General features: G+C 31.6%; 1 protein-coding gene across 1 annotated transcript; it reads left to right on the forward strand.

Moving 5' to 3' along the window:
* Positions 1-14,741: 14,741 nt before the first annotated feature.
* Positions 14,742-16,945, forward strand: LOC103828994 (sinapine esterase). The gene is made up of 5 exons (XM_009104642.3): positions 14,742-15,253; positions 15,392-15,610; positions 15,697-15,845; positions 16,165-16,441; positions 16,525-16,945. The coding sequence occupies exons 1-5, from the start codon at positions 14,992-14,994 to the stop codon at positions 16,785-16,787; spliced, it is 1,170 nt and encodes a 389-aa protein (XP_009102890.1). The 5' UTR covers positions 14,742-14,991; the 3' UTR covers positions 16,788-16,945.
* The last annotated feature ends 2,752 nt before the right edge of the window (positions 16,946-19,697 follow it).

The following is a 19,697-nucleotide window of genomic DNA, read 5'->3' on the forward strand; positions in this document are numbered from 1 at the left end:
TATATTTTCCAAACAAAACTATGATTAAAAGTTGCATATGGCTTTAGTTCAATCAGTTTACTTTTCGGACCTAGTACATAAATATTTTGGGAGGGTTGTATGTAATATAACTTGGTAATTTTTGAGAAATTACAGAATGTGATTTATTACAAAACCAGTCAAAAGAAAAATTCATATGCAATACATATATGCTTCTATCAATGCATCATACTATCAAAAATGTCAATGGGGCATTCCGAGAATCGAACTCGGTACCTCTCGCATCCAAAGCGAGAATCATACCACTAGACCAAATGCCCGATTGCTTAGATTATTAGACACATGGTTGAAGGTCACGGTATTGACACTTTGTGAGCATGTTCTCTTAGTTGACTTAACCCAAATAATAAAGGCTAAATATGATATTCAGAAATATGTGTGACTATTTTGTTTATCTTTACCAATCTTTGGCGACAAAAGAAACTGCCAGTTTGATGGTTCATGTAAGAAATTTACTACCATAAAGGTTTTGCTTTTTCCGAGTCTAAAATTTTAACGGTTAGTTTTTCAGAAATACAGTATTGGCACTTTGTGAGCATGTTCTCTTAGTTGACTTTAGCCAAATAATGAATGCTCAATATGATTTTCAGAAATCTGTGTGACCATTTTTGTTTTTCTTTACCAGCCTTTGGTGACAAGAGAAATCTGATAGTTTGATGGTTCATGTAAGAAATTTACTACAATAAAATTTTTGCTTTTGGCGAGTCTAAAAGTTTAACGGTTAGGTTTTTAAACTATATTTTTTTCATTGTTGAAGCCCGTTTACTTAGTGTACAATATTTTATGTTTTCCCAAACAAAACTAGGATTAAAAGTTGTATATGGCTTTAGTTCAATAAGTTAACTTTTCGGACTAGTACATAATTTATTTGGAGAGGTTGGTTGTATGTGATATAAACTAGGAAATATTTAGGAAATAATGAATGTGATTTGTTACATGAACAGACCAAAGAAAAATTTACTTGCAATACTTATGAGCTTTTATGAATGCAACATACTATCAAAAAATATCAATGGGGCATTCTGAGAATCGAACTTGGGACCTCTCGCACCAAAGCAAGAATCATACCACTTGACCAAATTTCCGATTGCTAAGCATACTAGATACATGGTTGAAGATAATAGTATTTTCACTTTGTGAGCATGTTCTCTTAATTGACTTTAGCCAAATGATATAAGGCTGAGTATGATATGTTTCTATATATGCAACAACAATTTTCTTTTAGCTTTGCCAGCCTTGGTTGACAAGGGAAAATTGTCAGTTTGACGTTTCTTGGTAGCAATTTACTACAATAAGGTTTGTTTTTGAAGAGTCTCGAAGTTTAACAATTCGTTTTTCAAAGGGTATTTTTTTATGGTTGAAGTCTATTTACTCAAAGTGCAATATTTTTCTACTATTCCCAAACAAAACAAGGATTAAAAGGTTTTATGGTTCAATTTCAATCAGCTACTTTTTGCACCTAATTCATAATTTTGGAAAAAGGTTATATGTATTTATAAGGCTAGGTAATTTTAGGCATTACTGAATGTGATTTCTTACAAAACCAAACCAAGGGAAACATTCACATGCAACACCTATGAGCTTGTATGAAGGAAACATTTTTTCCAGAAAGATCAATGGCGCATTCAGAGAATCAAACTCTCGCACCCAATGAGAGTATCATACCACTAGACCAAATGCCCTATTTCTAAGGATATTAGATATAAGGTTGAAGGTCACACAGTATTGGCACTTTGTGAGCATGTTCTCTTAGTAGAATTTAGAAAAATGATTAAGGCTGAATATGATATTCTTAAATCTATTTCACCATTATTTTATATCATTACCAGTCTTTGGTGACAAGAGAAAACTGCCAGTTTGATTATTTTCGTAAGAAATTAGCTGCAATAAGGGTTTGTTTTTTACGAGTATGAAAGTTTAACGGTTAGTTTTTTCAAACAACTTTTTTTTTCATGGTTGAAGCCCGTTTGGTCAGTGTACAATATGTTTTTGTTTTTTTTTTCTTTCAAAATTATGATTAAAAGTTGTTTATGGATTTAGTTCAGTCTGTTGAATTTTGGACCTAGTACATAAACATCTGGAAAGGGTTGTTAGTAATATAGACTAGGTTATTTTTAAGATTTGCTGAATTTGGTTAGTTACAAAACCATACCAAAGAAACACATGTAATACCTACTAGAGTTTGATCTGTGCACCCGCACAGATGTTTCATTTTGTTTTATTTTATAAATAAATATTTATTTTTTATAAATTGCAATATAAATTTTTATATTTATGAGTATTAAATCATTGTTAACATGAAATTTCTAAATACAGTAATTTTTATAGTTTATATTGAATAATTTTACTTTGTCTCTTAAACCGTCCATTATATCATCTATATTTTAAGAATATAACATGTGAATCCACAGGAATGTGTTTTTATTTTTTCGGTTCAAAATTTCAATGTATGATAAAAAAATTATATATCCTATTTAAACTTTGGTGCTATATATTTTATACTCTCAAACATTTATCATATTGAATTTATATTGGGTTAATATTTATATGAAATATACGTAAAATAATATATTTCATATTAATTCATATTTTAATTATTTATTATATAAATGATTTTTATGTGGCTTTTGCTTTTTAGTTATTACTAATAAGTGCTAAGAAATATAACTAATCTTTAAAACAATATTATGTTCTAAATTTAGTAAATGAATGCTTAAATAGATTTAGGTGGCTTTATAGTTGTTTTTGTCATTTTAATTAATTAGTTATTAATAATATAACATTAATATATTTAAAACGATTTTTCATGGGTATATCTTGTTTACAAATCAATATAGAATTAATTTTTTATCATGTTTAGTAAATATTTATTTTAAATTTATGGTGTTCAAATTATTTTGAAAATCAAATTAGGCATGTTTGATGTTTGTTCTAATTGATAAAAAAGACAGTAAATTTTAAAGGTTAAGATTAAGGAGTTTTTCAGTGGCATTAGAATGTAATTTTATAGTTAATTTTAAGGGTTGTTTTCAAAAGTCACTTAGGGTTTTAATAATATAGATGAGCTCGTATGAATGCAACATATTTTTGAAAAAAGTCAATGGGCAATTCTAAACAACCAGACAACAATTGTGTAGAGAGCGTGAGTTCAGCCATGGCAAAGGTGAAAAGTTGACCTCCATTTTTTTTTTTTGATAAAGAAAGGTTGACCTCTAAGTGACAGAGCGGAGAGGCTGTGAAGCAGAGGAGGAACATGAATTTTAGATGAGAAGAAATGGAGTACTAGCGGTGGAAGAACTGGTACAAGGTGCCTAACGACGACCTGATGTATGTGCTTGACGAAAGCTGAAAGGAGAGCGATTGTTGCAATCAGGCTGAGACTTTGGGATTCAACAATAATATTGAATCCTTAGAGACTTGACTGAAAACACCCAAGACCGCTTGTCATCATAATTTGCCAAGCTTGATATGAAAGCACACACCCCATGAGTTGTGTCGAACTAAGACTTGGGTCGGTTACAAGAACAGCAAACGGCGACGATGACGGAGGTGAAGGAGGCTGAGTCAGGAACGGCGTGGATACACAGCCAAAGGGAGTCTGGTCGCCGGTGAAAGTATCCGAGTCAGCGTAGAGTGATGATATAGACGCCTCGGAAATGCAGAACCTAACAGATCTGGTGAGCCAAGCTCGGACTGAGTAGATCCGGTGGTTTTTCTTGCACAGAGAGGAGCGGGCGCCGAGGAACAGAGTAGGGTGGACATCGACGAAGAGGGAAGTGGGAGGGACGACGACGATGGGAGCGGTGCAAGAAGCAGTGGCGATGAGATAGATTGAGACAGCGACAGAGGTGAGGTGTATAGTAGTGAGGAGCTCACGGATAGGCGATACTATGGCAAAGAAAGTTGACGAAAGACAACAGCGACGTGATGAAAGACGACGGCGTTAAGCAAGAGGGAGAACAGGAGAAAAAACCAACGGCGAAGCCGGTGAGTATTAGAGATATGTTGGGCAGGAAGATATGTATCTTAGGACCAAGTCTGTGAAGTCTGTGAAACCCATGAAGACCCTCAAGAATAAAAGGAAAGATTTGAAGAACAAGTTACTCTCAAGATATTCTAGCATATTTACATTAAGTGTTAGAAAGTTAACATTATCTAGTGTTAACATTATGTTAATGTTACCACTATATATATGCATATTGTATTCTCTTATAAAATACAACACAATAATATATCTATTCTATTATACTTTACAGTGAGCTCGGTCGGCACCGGCGTCTAGAAGTCAAGCTGAGGATGGCGCCTAGGGACCCGTGTAAGGTATATTTCTTAACTAAAAGGCGAACGAACTCTCTGGTTTTACCCGTTGCATTGTATAGCTTAACGGGAAGTATCTAAGATTACAGGAGTGTTTTAGTGGATCTAAGAAGAAATTACTTGTTTTAAATGATAACGTCACGTTAATTAGATGTCCATTTAGTTGAGTGCAGTTGAGTTAACCCACATTTAGCATGATTTCAAAATCTCATATAGCTTTTAAAAATTATAGTTAATTTTTTGTAAAATAATTCACTATTATATAGTTCTTATTAGGATGAACCAGAGGATTTCTGTAATTTTCAGTGTCTCCATGCTTCACCAATAATATTGGTGCTAGATTTTGACCCTCACGTTTGTGCGGATATTTTTCCATTTTATAAATGTATTTGATATTATTATAAGTATTTTAAATATATAATTTCAATTTTAGTGTTATATATTGTGTAACTCTATAAAATTATTGTTTATATTTTTTATTCGACATTATTAATATATAGTGATTTGTTTAATATATTTCACTTTTTTATTAATTTTTATTACTTACGAATATATTTTGAGTTAGGTACAATAAAATAATAATCTGATAATCAAATAGAAAACCTCCTTCAAAATATGTTTCTTCTTTAATTTATACATTTTACAGTATTATGTCCCCGGGTAAATTTATGCTTGCATCTAAATTCTTAAAAAATGGATTATAGTGTTCTTTACTTGTTGTTTTTTACCAAAATTGAATTTATTATGCTTATTCAAAAAAGAATTATAAGATATTTGTTGATATATTTTTTACTCGGTATAGTAGCATCGTATTATTATATGTTAGCCATGATTTTTTCAAAGCTACAAAAACAAAATAAATAATTTAAATAGTAAAATAAGAGAAGAACTAAATATACCGCTTGTTTTCAGATTATATACGTTCTGCCCTTGTTCTAAGTTTGTTGCAGAGAAAGCTCTTTTATTTGTTTAGTTTGTATTTTGCCTTCTTCGTTCTATGTTCTTTTGTCTGTACTTTGTCTTCTTCTTTCTATGTTCCTGTATTTTTTCGGATGCAAAAGCAAGGAAAATAGCTTCATGAATATAAGCAATTGAAAGAACTGATATATAAATACCCATTTTGTAGATAGGAGTTGGTGATGTTTATTGTTACCTTATTTGCTGATAAAACGTTGATTTTTCAATCTTCTACCGAAAATAAGCTTTTTGAACATATTACTTTTTGGCTAAAAAAAGAACATAGTACTTTTTAGTTTCAAAATTTTAACCTGAGATGAACAGTTATGAGATTGTTTAGTTGAGAATAAGAGGAAACTAAATCTTAATCAAGAGTAATCATAAAACTTGTATGGAATGTTGTTTGATCAGTGAAGAACGCAACAGAAAATAGTAAATGGAGGATATGAAAGAGATATGAAGAGAGAGATATAGATGATAAACAGTTTCAAGAACGTGGTGATAATGTGAGAGATTTTAGGAAAATTTATTTGTGCTTTAGAAAATCTGGTCGAACACATTTATTTATCAACATTTCTTTTCTTTTTTAAAAACATTTATGCCATGTGTCACTATTTGATTCGCCAAGCGACTTGCACTTTAGTATATAAGGGATATGTAATACATTTTAAAATTTATTTATTTAAAAGTTGAATGGTGGCAACTGCCCCAAAACTTTTAAAATTTTGGATCTACTTAGTCTTAGATTGGGGCAGTTGCCACCATTCAACTTTTAAAATTTAGTGCAAGTTACAAAGACCTATAATTCTTGCTCCCACTAATAACTCTTTTTATGCCCCCATAACCACATAAATGGTTAATCTTTATTAATGTTTCCTTTTTACCATACTTTATAGACAGTTATTGATAACATTCTATTTTTTAAAAAAAAAATATTATTTATCATCTATATGGATTAGTGTTCTTATATATTAATAATGTGTTTATTTGGATAGCATACTATAGAGGTGGGTGCTCGAGTCCCCGTTTGAATTCGGTTTTGATTATTCAAGTTTCAGATTTTTTAGAATAGAGATTTCAATCTCATTCGAATATTTATAAATTTCGGTTTAGGTTTGGAGCAAACCTTTATGAGTTCGGATTCAGGTACCTATTTAGATTATGTAAAAATTCACAAAGCCACAATATATTAAAATCGTCAGAATTCAAACTAAAAATATAACATGTAAATTTGAATAATATATGACCAAATACCTAAAATTAACATATAAGTTTGTTTAGTTTTAATATTTGGATGAAAAACATATAGGTATTTCAAATAGTTTTGATGTTTTGAATATTTTTGAATGTTTTGGAATAATTAATTTTGGCTATTTTTAGATAATTTTTGGATATATTAAGTATTTTTGATATTTTGTAGACAATGAAACTTAAACAATAGTTAATATAGTTATGTATATAACTGTGATTAAGTATTTTGGGGTACCCAAAATATATTGGATCTGTCGTGTTCGATTTCAGTTCTTCAAATATTAAAATTTTGGATACGTGGATATTCTTCAAGTTTCAGTTTGGGTTCACTACAATGTTGTAGGCATGTCTGGTTCGTAGGATCCAAACATTTTACCTAGCCCTAGTATATTAGATTATTTTTAAAATTGTACTTTATATAAAAAAAAATTGTAACATATTATACATAATTTCTATAACAAATCATCAAAATAATTACTAACAATGATATAATGTTGAAAATATGATTAGATGAATATGTGTAATTTTGTTTGTACTCAGTTTTTTGGGTAAAAGTTTGTACTCAGGTTTTTATCTTGTTTAAACCTAATAAATGTATGGGAATTATATGTTCAGAAAAGTAGAAGTTTAATATGTAAATTTTAAATATAATATTATGTATATTATAATTAAAATTTTAACATAAAAAAAATTATATTCCCAATCAAAATTGTTTACTCCCTCCGTTCCTAAAAGATCCATATTCTAGAGAAAACTTTTGTTTCAAAAAGATACATATTTTATATTTTTAATGCAATTTTTGTCATCTAATAATCATAAATTGTGAAGTTTAAGACCATTTATTGCATTTTAAAAAAATCTTACTGGTTAAAAATATATAAAATATAAAATTACAAAAAAAACTATGCATGTATAGCTAAATTTTAATATGTTTTATTAGAAGAGCTTATTTGCCATATAACCAAATAAAAAGAACAATTAGATTTGTAGAGAGTGTAGAGAGAGATAGGAAAAGAAAGTAGGAGAGAGGTTGTTGTTTTGGGTAGTTAGTGAATTTGTGTTTTTTGTTGAGTTATTGGAGTAAATTTCCGTTATTAAAAAATGTGAAAATTTTAAAACAAAAATCTTTTAGGAACAAAGGAAGTATAGATCTGCCACTGACGAAGACAGCTCATGAATCCCAAAAAGTCAATTTCCATGACCATAATCTCATCTACAACAGTTGAAACAATAATTATGTGTAGTTTCTCACTCATGCTACTACCAAATCATTCATTTTTTTTCCCAACTGAATTTTCATTGATATTTTGTTAACATACATGGGTGAAATACTAGAGCCGGAAGAACATATGAACTTCCCCGGAAACCAAGCCCAAACGAGGGAGACGATAGCCCAAGAAACAGGCAACTAAAGACCAACTGGAACAGCAAGATACAAACTAAATTCCTTCAACTAAACCATAACCTATCAAAAGTTGATAGAAACTAAACTTAATTGTCTTACGATAAGCCGAAAATTTTACCACAAACACAGCAAAAAAGCATGAACCATAGAAGAACTTTGTGAAGAGCAGGAACCCTCATCTGAACCACCCGTTCACGATGACCACACACCAACACTATGGCGAAACCAAGACCAAAACACTAACGAAACAACACCCAAGAGAACTCACAACTCAACCGCACCTTCATCCGGAGCCTCAAAACTACCACCTCTTTCTATTGCTTCAACACGAAGAAGCCACTGAGGAAATCCAGAGGCCGAGGACAACCTAGAAATAGCATTTATTCAAAGGGCAGGAGATGAATTCTCTCGAACCTGGGAAATTGAGACGTAACCTGAACCAACTCTTCTTCTCGACAATAACCTTCAGCTGCTCTCCACACACCACTATTGTTCAGCTACACCGTTGTTGTATCGCAGACATACAAAGCCAGCTTCTAAACTCCATGACAGATCAATCAAGATCAATCTCAGAAGACTAGCAGAAAAGCCACAAACTAAACGAGACCTTAACAACGAACAACTTCAAAGGTGAGCGAGAACAGACCCACTATAGGATAGATACCGCAGAGACCATAGGGAGAAGAGGCTCCATACTCTTTAAGCACAAGTCCCGCGCCAAGACAAGTAGATCTAGAGATTAAAAGGAGAAACAAAATCTGATGCCGGTGAGAAACAAACCGTACACGTCTTCATTATCTAGAAAAGACCCGCCTTTAGCGTAGGACTCTGTAAACGAACTTCACACGCCACCACACTCCTCCACGCCGGAATCTTCACACCCATCCAACAAGTCGGATCCTCACCACACCTTCAAAGGATAACCAGAGAACACAACAACAAAGCAAAGAAATTCGACTCCGGTGCTGTGAGAGCCAGCAGAGTCGACCGCCGTCAAACCCTAGATCTGGTTTTCTCCCTTTTCTCTTTTCTTTTCACACCCAAATCATTCATTTTATGGCCCTGTTTTGCACGCATCTATTTAAATATTAATTGAAATATTGTTAGACAATTTTTAATCTTGACTATTTTTCTCCTCCACAACAAGTTTGTGTTTAAGTGTAATTTTGCTAAGATTAGTACTTTATATCATGTATTTTCATGCTAGAAAAACGTTCAGAATGTTATATTTGTGTTTTTTAGTTGATTAGTAAATTCGAATTTAAATGAAATCACAATCAAATGTGAGACTTCTTCAAAATTGTAGAGATTTTGCTAAGATAAGATAAGATAGGGATAATATTAAATACAGACTCCGAATGGTGACTACGGTTTGAGCGGTGCGGGACAAGCGGTTCACCTGCGGTGCGGTTTTAACAGTTATAAAAAAGTATAGATATATAGTATATATAGAGATCTTTGTTACTGTTAACTGCGGTGCGGAGCGGAGCGGTTGTAAACATTCGAAAGCCACAGTATGAATGAGGAGTTGCAAATGGTCAGCTGGAAATTCAAAACGATGAATACTAAGGTTATGAGTGGGAGGGGCAGGACAATGACAGATCATATGTGTTTCAGGAGAACTGCTTTTAAATCTCCATTCTCTGTTTTTCTGTTTCTAAAAATAAAAGGTAGGACAACTGCATATTTGATTTTTTTTTGTCTTTTTGTGCAAAAGGCAGTTCTCCTGCCTCATTTTCTAAACACCCACTTTTTAAAGAGGTTCACCATTGTCTCTCTCTTCTAACCAATAAATTTTTTTTCTACAAATTAAATTTTAAAAAATTATTTTACTCTTTTCTCTTATTTCCCATTATTAGGTAACTTCACTTATCAAATACAAATACAGTAGATTTAATTCTTTTTTTTTCTTGTCAACATATAGTAAATTTTTCTACAAATTAATGTTTTTATTGTTTTATCTATAATATATGAATGTAAAAAACGACTAATATTTATGAGGCTTCAAATTTAGAACCACAGAGTTTAATAACAATGAAGCTTTCGTAGAAACCACATACATTACATGGAATATATGTATTAGATATTTTTAAATATGTAATCATCAACCGGGTTTTTTATTTTTTAAAATTTATATATATATATATATATATACAATAAGTATAAGTCTAGCTATATAATAAACAAGAAAATATTATGTAAACTGAAATTGATAAAAACCAAATAATTAACGGCTCAAATTACCATATTTATTTATTCTTACAATTGAAGTCTTAAATTTTATGAATATAACAAAATAAGAATAGTATATGAGAACCAAAAAGGAATTTTTACATTCTTTCTTAAGAAAATAAAATTGAAGAGGAAATTAGTTAAATAGTGATAGTTAAACATTAACTAGTAAATATTAAATTTAATAATAATTGAAAGCACATTAATTCTATGTTGATTTTTTAAAACCGGGTTTTGAAATTGAACATGTTCACTGGTTTTATCGGTTTTTAGCCGGCTTTACTTGTTTTTTCTGAAATCCATGTTTTAAACTGAACCAGACTCGACTTTTTCACTGAGTCATGTTGGACTGGTTCGATCAGCCGGTCCGGTTTTCAAAACACTAGTTTAATATTGCAGATATGTTATGGGAAAATTTAAATATTTTTCAATAAATTCATTTATCTTTGTTATGTATTATTTATATTATATGTTGATATTTTGGTGTAATTTTTATTTTTTAAATATATGATATGCATTTTTAACTGCTTTTGCCATTCATAACTTCAAAAATAACTTGTCATGCTTGATCTGCATCTCTCCTGTATGATCCGCTTGATCTACACTTGTCATGCTTGATCTGCGTGATCTGCTTGAACTGCTTTTACCATTCAAAACCTAAAGTGAGATCCAAAAGAGAAAGAAGGCGTTGGTTTTGAATGCATCGGAGACAATCGCTTATTAATCCCAATGCCTATTTAGTAATAATATATCCTGATATCTCTTGATTTTGATGAGTTTTAAATTCATATTTTATACTTATTATGATCATTCTAGGTTGCATTTAGGTCTTAAATTGTAGTTGCATACATAATTGCATTTGACAGGGTCTAAATCGCACAATTGGAAACTTTGGGGTTGATTCGGGTGGACCATTTTGTACTTTTGATTGTTTTGGGGTCAATTCGTAAATATCCAAAAGAAGAGGGACCAGATGTGCAAAACATCCCAAATCCACCATTGTTGCTTCACGACTTCTCCGTTGCGAGAAGATGACGAGCACGACGGCGGAGGCGGATACCACGGCCTGGAGATCCGATCACGGCGAGGAGGAGACGACTTGTACATGAGAGCTTTCCGATGAGGAGTTCCGACGGTGAGGCTCAGTCCCGACGGCGACGAAGAGACGAACGGTGTGAGACTGATGCTGAACTGATCTGCGACTTGATTCCGGTGACGGCGAGAACGAAGAAGAACAAGACGGACACGCCGGTGGTGAAGCAAGGACTCGCCGGAGAAGCTTGATTTGGAGCTTCCGTGCTGTGGTTTGCTCACGAATCGAGCCAATGATGGAAGAGGAAAACCGCGGGTGGCCATTGCGGAGTAAGAGATGCCGTGGAATCGAGGCAGAGAGTTGAGTGGTTTGGAGGAGACGCCACGGCTGTACGACGCGGATGAGCTCAGTCCGCGGGTATAGGCGATGACGAAGGACGCGGGCCATGCAGCGCGGGTCAAGACAGGCCGCAGATTTCAATCCGAGACGTCGAGTTCTGAAGCAACAGGCCGCGGACCACGGGCGCGGGTTGGAGCCGTCCGCGGTCATGACAAGATCAGCCAATCCATTTGTTTTCGGGTCAAACCCGGGTTTGTCGGGTTGACCCGGTTCGAGTTTTAGACCTTTATAAATACTTTTTAGACCTAATTTTAGGGATTATCTTATGATCTATCAAATAAAAGAACATTTTGGAGAAAAGATTAAATCTTAAATCTATTTTCTTTGTGTTTGTTGGATTATATTGATCACTAATCATGATTAGCACCAAATCATTTTTGATTCTTGGGCTCATCATGAAGGGTAGTGAGTAGTCATTTTTGGATTCATGGGTTAGGGAGATTAAGGGTGATTAAGCTAGATCTAAGGTGTTTAGGTATAGATCAATCTTATTCTTTGCTAGTAGAGTGTTTTTAATGCAACTCTAGAGTTGATCTCTCTAAAGTTGAGCTCTAGGTATTTCATACCCGGAAGGTGTTTGATGAAATACCTGAACCAACTCTCCTAAGCTTTTAACATTCTTTACCAAAGGGATTTGTTGTTAAAGGTGTTAAGATGACTAGTAGACTTGAGATTAATGATTACTTAGATAACATTCAACCAAAGGAATTTGATGCTTGAGTTATCTAGGTAAATGAGCATTCATCTAGGGATAGGGTTTGCTTAGGATTGTGTCTAGGTCTAAGGTAGATATAGATTGGTTGAAAGTTGACACCTTTAGGTTGAATCTTGATCACCCAAGATCAATTCCCATAGCCCATGAGTTCTCCCATCTTATAAGAAAGAAAGCTTTGTCCTTTATTGCATTTTAGTAGTATTCTAGTTCAAAAACATCTCACCAATTGATAGCACTTAGATTAAGCATGGTCTTGCATTCCCTTTGCATCATAATCACTTAGAACTGGTTTGACATCCTTTATACTACAACATTTGATTAGAAGCCTTGAAACTCCTATCACCATATCCATACAGCCTCTTCGATCGATGGGACGTATTTTGTTGCATATTGGTAATACGCAGGCAATGGTTTTGACCATTGAGGACAACTCCAATGGATGCATTTGTATTAGGCCATGTACAATGGTTTGTAATTCAACACCTTACATTTTTTCTTTTAACATTCTATATCATTTTTTTTCTGCTTAATTATTCAACACCCACTTAATTTTTAATATTTACAGTGGTTATGTTTAATAAAATTCAACACCATACTTCTCTATTTCTAATTCAAATTGTATCTTTTATAGTTCACTAACTAAATATTAATAATAACTTTGATTGTAACTAAAGTAACTATATTTATTTTATTTTATTTTTCTATTTACTTTTTAAAAATAATTTTGTATATATATTTGGGTGTGTTTAAAAACAGAATTTGAAACTAATAATTGTTGAGATTTAAATACTTAAAATAAAAATTAGTAAAATTTCAGTTGTTAATTTTTTTATTGTTATGATCTATTTAACTAAAAGGAAAAGTTTAAACATGGAATATCATAGTGGAAATTAATCAATTTCAACCATATAAACACGACCCATTTCCGCTACTCTACTCTTATTTGTTTGATTCATTATTAGTCCGCTATCGAGATAATATATGAAACTCAACAAAATCCTCAACTCTGCATTTTTGAGTGACAAAGACAACGACGACCACTCTCCCATTGATTCTCCATTAATAAAGAAGCTCACTCAACATAAACTTTTTTCATTTAGCAAAGAAAACATTATTTTTGTAACTAATCTCAACATAATTTTCTCTCGATATTTATTGAAATGTCAATATTTATGATGATTAAATAGTTATATTTATGTATAAACTATTTTATTTAATATGTTAAATTTATGAAAAGAGTTAAAACAAGAGTCTGATCAAAGAGTCAGAATTAACATAACTACAGTATAGATTTATCTTAGACATAGGATTATCTAACTACTGGCTAAAAAACTTAACTGCAGTATGAAATCTTGGTTTAACAGTAAACTAGATTCTGACCCGCTCTTAAAAGAGCGGATACTTTTTTTTGTTTTACATTCTTTTAGAATGTTAATTTTTATATTTATGTTTTTAGTCATATTTGTGTTTTTATTTGTATAATATTTCTCTTAAATGATTAGTAAAATATTTTAATAATTGTATTAAAATAGTTAGATCACTTCAATATCAATAGGTTGTGTTCATGTTTTTATAGAATAGATGATGGTTTAAGCAACTACTGAATAATAAACAAATAAAAAATTTTGCATGTTTGATAAAAATTGACTAAAGAAATCCATGCTAAAATAAAATAAATAAACTAAACTGCATTTTATAAAATCATATAAATTTAGAGATAAATAATAAGACAAAAATAAGTTATACGCTAAATTTATTAATTTTATTTTAAATTATGTTTAAGTAAAACCATAATGAATCTAAACATAATACTAAAATTGAAAAAAAAAACTTAAATGTTGTTAACTGAAACCAAAAAAAAACTTTTCCTTTTGTGCTGTTTTAGATTCATAAAACTTAAAAGCTTAACGATAAATTAGTTGAACTGTAAATTAATATATATTTATAGTTTTTTTTTGTTTTAAATTTCTGCAGATAGCCTGGAAAATCATCTAGTTTTCAATATAGTATTGTTGACTATTTTAATGACTAATTTTTGATATTTACGGTTGAACTATTTTTTTTTTTGATCAATTTACGGTTGAACTATATAACCAAAAAAATAGCTGCATCTCCATGACTCCACCCCAGCAAATGGTTCTGAGTGAGCTTTTCTCTCTTTATTTCTATATATTAAATTTGCAAGTGGACTTTTGTCCGTAATGCTAGAATTGTTGCTAAATATAACTTCCAAATCTTCGGATCGGACAACCATTCTAAGTATATTTGAATTTTGTGGTCGACATGCTAAATATATAATATCACGTGGATGTTTATCATACTAGTAAGTAGTAAACTATAAGAAATGTCAGATAATGTTTTAATTAACATTTAATTAGACTATTATGGAAGTTTGGTACGTCTGGGGAAAGATTTTTTCAATTAACTATTAAAGAAACGTACAGAACTAGATTAACTTTAAGGGCTGAAATCCGGAAGGAATGGGTAAAAGATTACAGCATGTGTATCAATGCATGAATCTTATCTCTCTTTATAACGAGATAAGATCTAATAATTCATGCCTGAAAACTGAAATCTTGCATTATTTAGTGGTCTAAAAGGAACATAAGGATTTTGCAACGGAGACACGACTCGTATCTTCCCATGGCTTCTTCACTAAAGAAGCTTATCACAAGCTTTCTACTTTTCTTTTTCTACACCATTATCGTCGCCTCGTCAGAACCATCATGTCGCCGTTACAAATCGATAATCAGCTTCGGTGATTCCATCGCTGACACCGGAAACTATCTCCATCTCTCCGACGTCAACCATCCTCCTCAAGCCGCATTTCTTCCTTATGGAGAAACCTTCTTTAGTGTTCCCACCGGACGTAACTCTGACGGCCGCCTCATCATCGATTTCATCGGTACCTAACTCTCACGTAACAGACATTTTGGCGAAACCGTTCTTATCCTCTGCTTTAGTTCTTTCTTGCTTGGATACCGAGTTAGAAAACCCTTCTACCTCCTTGTAATGTTGTGTTCATTTTTGGTTCGTGTAACAGCTGAGTTCTTGGGACTACCGTATGTGCCGCCTTACTTTGGTTCCCAAAACGTGAGCTTCGAGCAAGGAGTCAATTTTGCTGTGTATGGAGCAACCGCTTTGGATCGTGCGTTTTTTATCGAAAAAGGAATTGTTTCTGATTTTACCAATGTTAGTTTAAGTGTTCAACTTAACACTTTCAAGCAGATTTTACCTACCCTATGTGCCTCGTCTTCTCGTGGTTAGAAACTTTTATCCTTGTTCTCTCATGTATGTATATGGTGATGACTTGAGCTTAGTTTTGATGGTTTAACATTTCGGCTTTAGATTGCAGAGAGATGCTTGGAGACTCGCTAATACTCATGGGAGAGATTGGAGGGAACGACTATAACTACCCCTTCTTCGAAGACAAAAGTATTAATGAAATCAAAGAGCTTACTCCTCTAATCATCAAAGCTATTTCTGACGCAATTGTGGTAACATATCTTTTTATATTTTCCAACAGAGGAAATCAGATGATCTTTTTATGATTCAATACTCTTTCTATTTCGCAAAAAATATTATTTTGACACCTTTCGAACAAATTTCAAATTTGCAAAATATATATTAGTAAACCCTTATTAAGTAAATTAATTAAATAAAATTAATTAAAATAAAAATATGTTGATTATTCAAAATGATAAAAATAATATATATATATATATATATATATACTTGCATTGAAAATATAAAATTACACTCTTTTTAAAATAAAAATAAAAATAAAAAAAATAGTATTAATCAACAAAACTACAGGATTTGATCGATTTGGGAGGCAAAACATTTCTGGTGCCCGGAAGCTTTCCAGCTGGATGTAGCGCCGCGTATCTTACTCTATTTCAAACCGCAAAAGAAGAAGATTATGATCCTCTTACAGGCTGTCTCCCATGGCTCAACGACTTTGGAAAGCACCACGATGAACAGCTCAAGACAGAAATTAAACGACTCCGAAAACGTTACCCTCATGTGAACGTTATTTATGCCGACTACTACAACTCTCTGTACCGACTTTACCAAGAACCAACTAAATACGGTCCGCACATCCTTACTACCATGTTCTTGACCCTCACGGTTAATTTGATTCTTTAACTGATGGTTATATGGATACATTTTTAGGGTTTAAGAACCGACCTTTGGCTGCTTGTTGTGGAGTTGGAGGTCAATATAACTTCACTATTGGTGAAGAGTGTGGATACGAAGGGGTTGGGTATTGTCAAAATCCGTCTGAGTATATTAATTGGGACGGTTATCATTTAACCGAAGCCGCACACCAGAAGATGGCTCATGGCATACTCAACGGTCCCTATGCAGCTCCTGCGTTCAACTGGTCCTGCCTTGACGCTGCATCAGTGGATAACGAATCTTCTTTCGGTAGTTGAAAGTCATCTGTTCTTCTTTGTCAGTGCAAATTCTTTCAGCATTTTCTTAAAAAATAAACCGTAGTTTATAAATGCCAAAACAAATTGTCCACAAATATATTTTACGTCATAATAACTTAAACTTTTTTTTATTACCGTTCAATAGGTACATTTTCAAATAATTTACTTTTGATGAAACAGATGAACTCAAAACTCAAAACTGATTCCTGATTGATATATTAGCATACAAACTATAAAATATAAAGAAAAATTCCGTAAGAAAACGTTTTTAAGTTTTTGTCACGAAAATAGTATTCAATGAGGAGAATGATCAAAATAAGTTTTATTGAAGGGTAAAAGTATGTTTATACCCTAGTTTAACTAATATAAACTTAAAGTTTAGAGTTAAAAAGTAGAGTTTTGAAGATAGGATTTCAAATTTAAAAAAATAAAAATAAATATTAAAGTTTTTAAAATAAAAATGAGATATTTTGGTCATTTTCCTTATTGAGAACTATTTTTGTGAATTTTGTTTTTAAATGACTATTTGAGAGAATTGCCCAAATATAAAATTCTAGATTCTGATATATTAGTTCAAATCATATGACAGTTATATAATTTAACAGAAAGCAGTCGAGCACAATTTAAACATATTAAAGTATATACAAAAATAATTTAAATATTGTTAAAAACTTCAAGCAGAACGTTTGGTCCTTCATGTTAGAATGTAAATATTTCTAAATATTAAGATTGTTAACTCGACTGCAAAATACCAAGGAGAAAAAAAAAATCAAATTTTCAAAATCAAATGATATAATTAGGATGAAACCATATAACATATTCTCATCTTGGGTATGGGGAAAAAAATCTTGGATATGGGGAAAGATATGAACTTTGGTCCAAAATCTTCTTATCGTCAAATTGTATTTTCTGCATCTTTGGACAACCCATACCGTATAATATTTAATTGGGTAGTTGGCGTAAACAAATACAAGAACGACGTGGATCATAAGTGCTGCTTTTGGAAGTTTGGTATGTTTCTAGAAAATCACATTCCCATATTTAGAAGAAAAATATTCGATGATAACAATAAAAATATCATTAATATAACACACAAAAGATTAAATTGACCAAAATAATTTAATTTTTTTTATCGAGGTAAAAAACACTAGTATTTCTAAATTTAACTAATCCAGATTTAGAGTTTATATTTGAGAAGTGAAATTTAGAATTTTTTTAAAAAATAATGATAATTGAGATTTTAAATTTAAAATAATAATTTTAAAAATAGTTTCAAATTCAAAATCAAGTTTCCAAAAAATTGAAATAATCAAAAAAGAATTTTTTTAAAAAACTTTCAATTCAAAATATATTTTTAAATGATTTTCTTAAATATTTATATTTATAGAATAAGGGTATCATGATATTTTACCTCTCTAATGAAAAATATTTTGGTATTTCTTCTCTTTACGTGTTCTTTTGGTAAAAACTCGTTTTAGGGTCTTTTATGAGATTTGCCATATTTCACGTAATTAATTTTATAGAATCCGACAAAATACCAGAGGATGATTTAAACTTTAGATAAATTTTATGTTTGATTTACAGTTAAACTTCGGTTACTCCATATGGTATTAAAGAGATTAAAGAATTAGTAATCTGATTCACAGTTAAATTGATCAGTTACTCCATATGTCTTTTTTTTGGGTCTAAAAATATGTTAAACTCCATAAGTCGATATTAGGTTGGTCTATAAGTTTGTGTTTGTAACTCTTGGAGTAGATTGTGCTCATTGGCTTTGAGTTGGTTTATAAGTTTGTGTTTGTAACTCTTGGAGTAGATTGTGCTCGTCGGCTTCCGGAAGCTGTAGATAACCACTACATTTACGGTTTGAACCGCCTTTCTTTCAATACTCGTGGTAACCGTTTTTATTGTGTGGCCCTTTCCTTCTCACTGGTTGGAACCCATTTTGTTGGCTTCCATTTTCATTCACCCAGCTCCTGATCCTTGCTTAGAGTGTTAGTATTGTTGTGTTTCAACTTCTTCTTTTTTAGTTTCAGGGAAAATGTCATATTTTAACTTGAACATACACGTTGTGTTTCTTCCTTCTCAAACTTTGTAGTGGTGCGTATTTTATATTAAACTAACACAAAAACTAAAAAATACTACATAAAATTTACGTGTTGTGCCTTTTTACTCACAAACTTTATAGTAGTGCATATTCCATACTAAACTAAACAAAAATTCAAAAATACTACATGCTCTCAAAATCGTTCTCTTATATATATATATTTTTTTTCACCGTCAAAGGTATTAGTCATCTGTAAATTTATCAAAACGATGTCCTTTTGGATAAATTATGTAAAATTAAAAATTGAAAACTACTATACAAACTCTCAAAATCATGCTTATATATATAACCGTTAAAGGTGTTAGTCATCCGTTAATTTGTCAATACAACATCATTTTTGATAAGTTCTGTAATATGAAAAATTAATTTTTGGAAGGTCTGAATTCTTACACTGTGTTAGTTGAAATGATGACGTTGTTTTTGATAATTAACGTTATTTGGTAAATTAACGGATGACTAATACCTTTGACGCTCTATATATAAGCACGATTTTGAGAGTTCATGTAGATTTTTTTTTAAAAATTATTTTACAGAATTTATCAACAATGATTTCGTTTTGATAAATTAATGGATGACTAACACCTTTGACGGTCAGTATATATATATAAGCACGATTTGAGTGTTCATCTAGCATTTTTAAAATTTAATTTTTTACAGAATTTATCCAAAATGACGTCATTTTGATAAACTAACGGATGACTAACAACTTTGACGGTCAATATATATATATATAAGCACGATTTTGAGAGTTTATGTATTATTTTAATTTTTTTAATTTTACACAATTTATCTAAAATGACGTT

Source organism: Brassica rapa, chromosome A07 (genome assembly GCF_000309985.2).
Source record: "Brassica rapa cultivar Chiifu-401-42 chromosome A07, CAAS_Brap_v3.01, whole genome shotgun sequence".
In the NCBI taxonomy this organism is placed as follows: domain Eukaryota; kingdom Viridiplantae; phylum Streptophyta; class Magnoliopsida; order Brassicales; family Brassicaceae; genus Brassica; species Brassica rapa.

Bases quoted from the DNA above. Each gene is read 5' to 3' on its own strand.
- LOC103828994 (XM_009104642.3), top strand. From the start codon at position 14,992: ATGGCTTCTTCACTAAAGAAGCTTATCACAAGCTTTCTACTTTTCTTT. The intron at 15,254-15,391 runs GTACCTAACTCT...TTCGTGTAACAG, and splicing joins CCTCATCATCGATTTCATCG to CTGAGTTCTTGGGACTACCG. The intron at 16,442-16,524 runs GTCCGCACATCC...ATACATTTTTAG, and splicing joins CCAAGAACCAACTAAATACG to GGTTTAAGAACCGACCTTTG.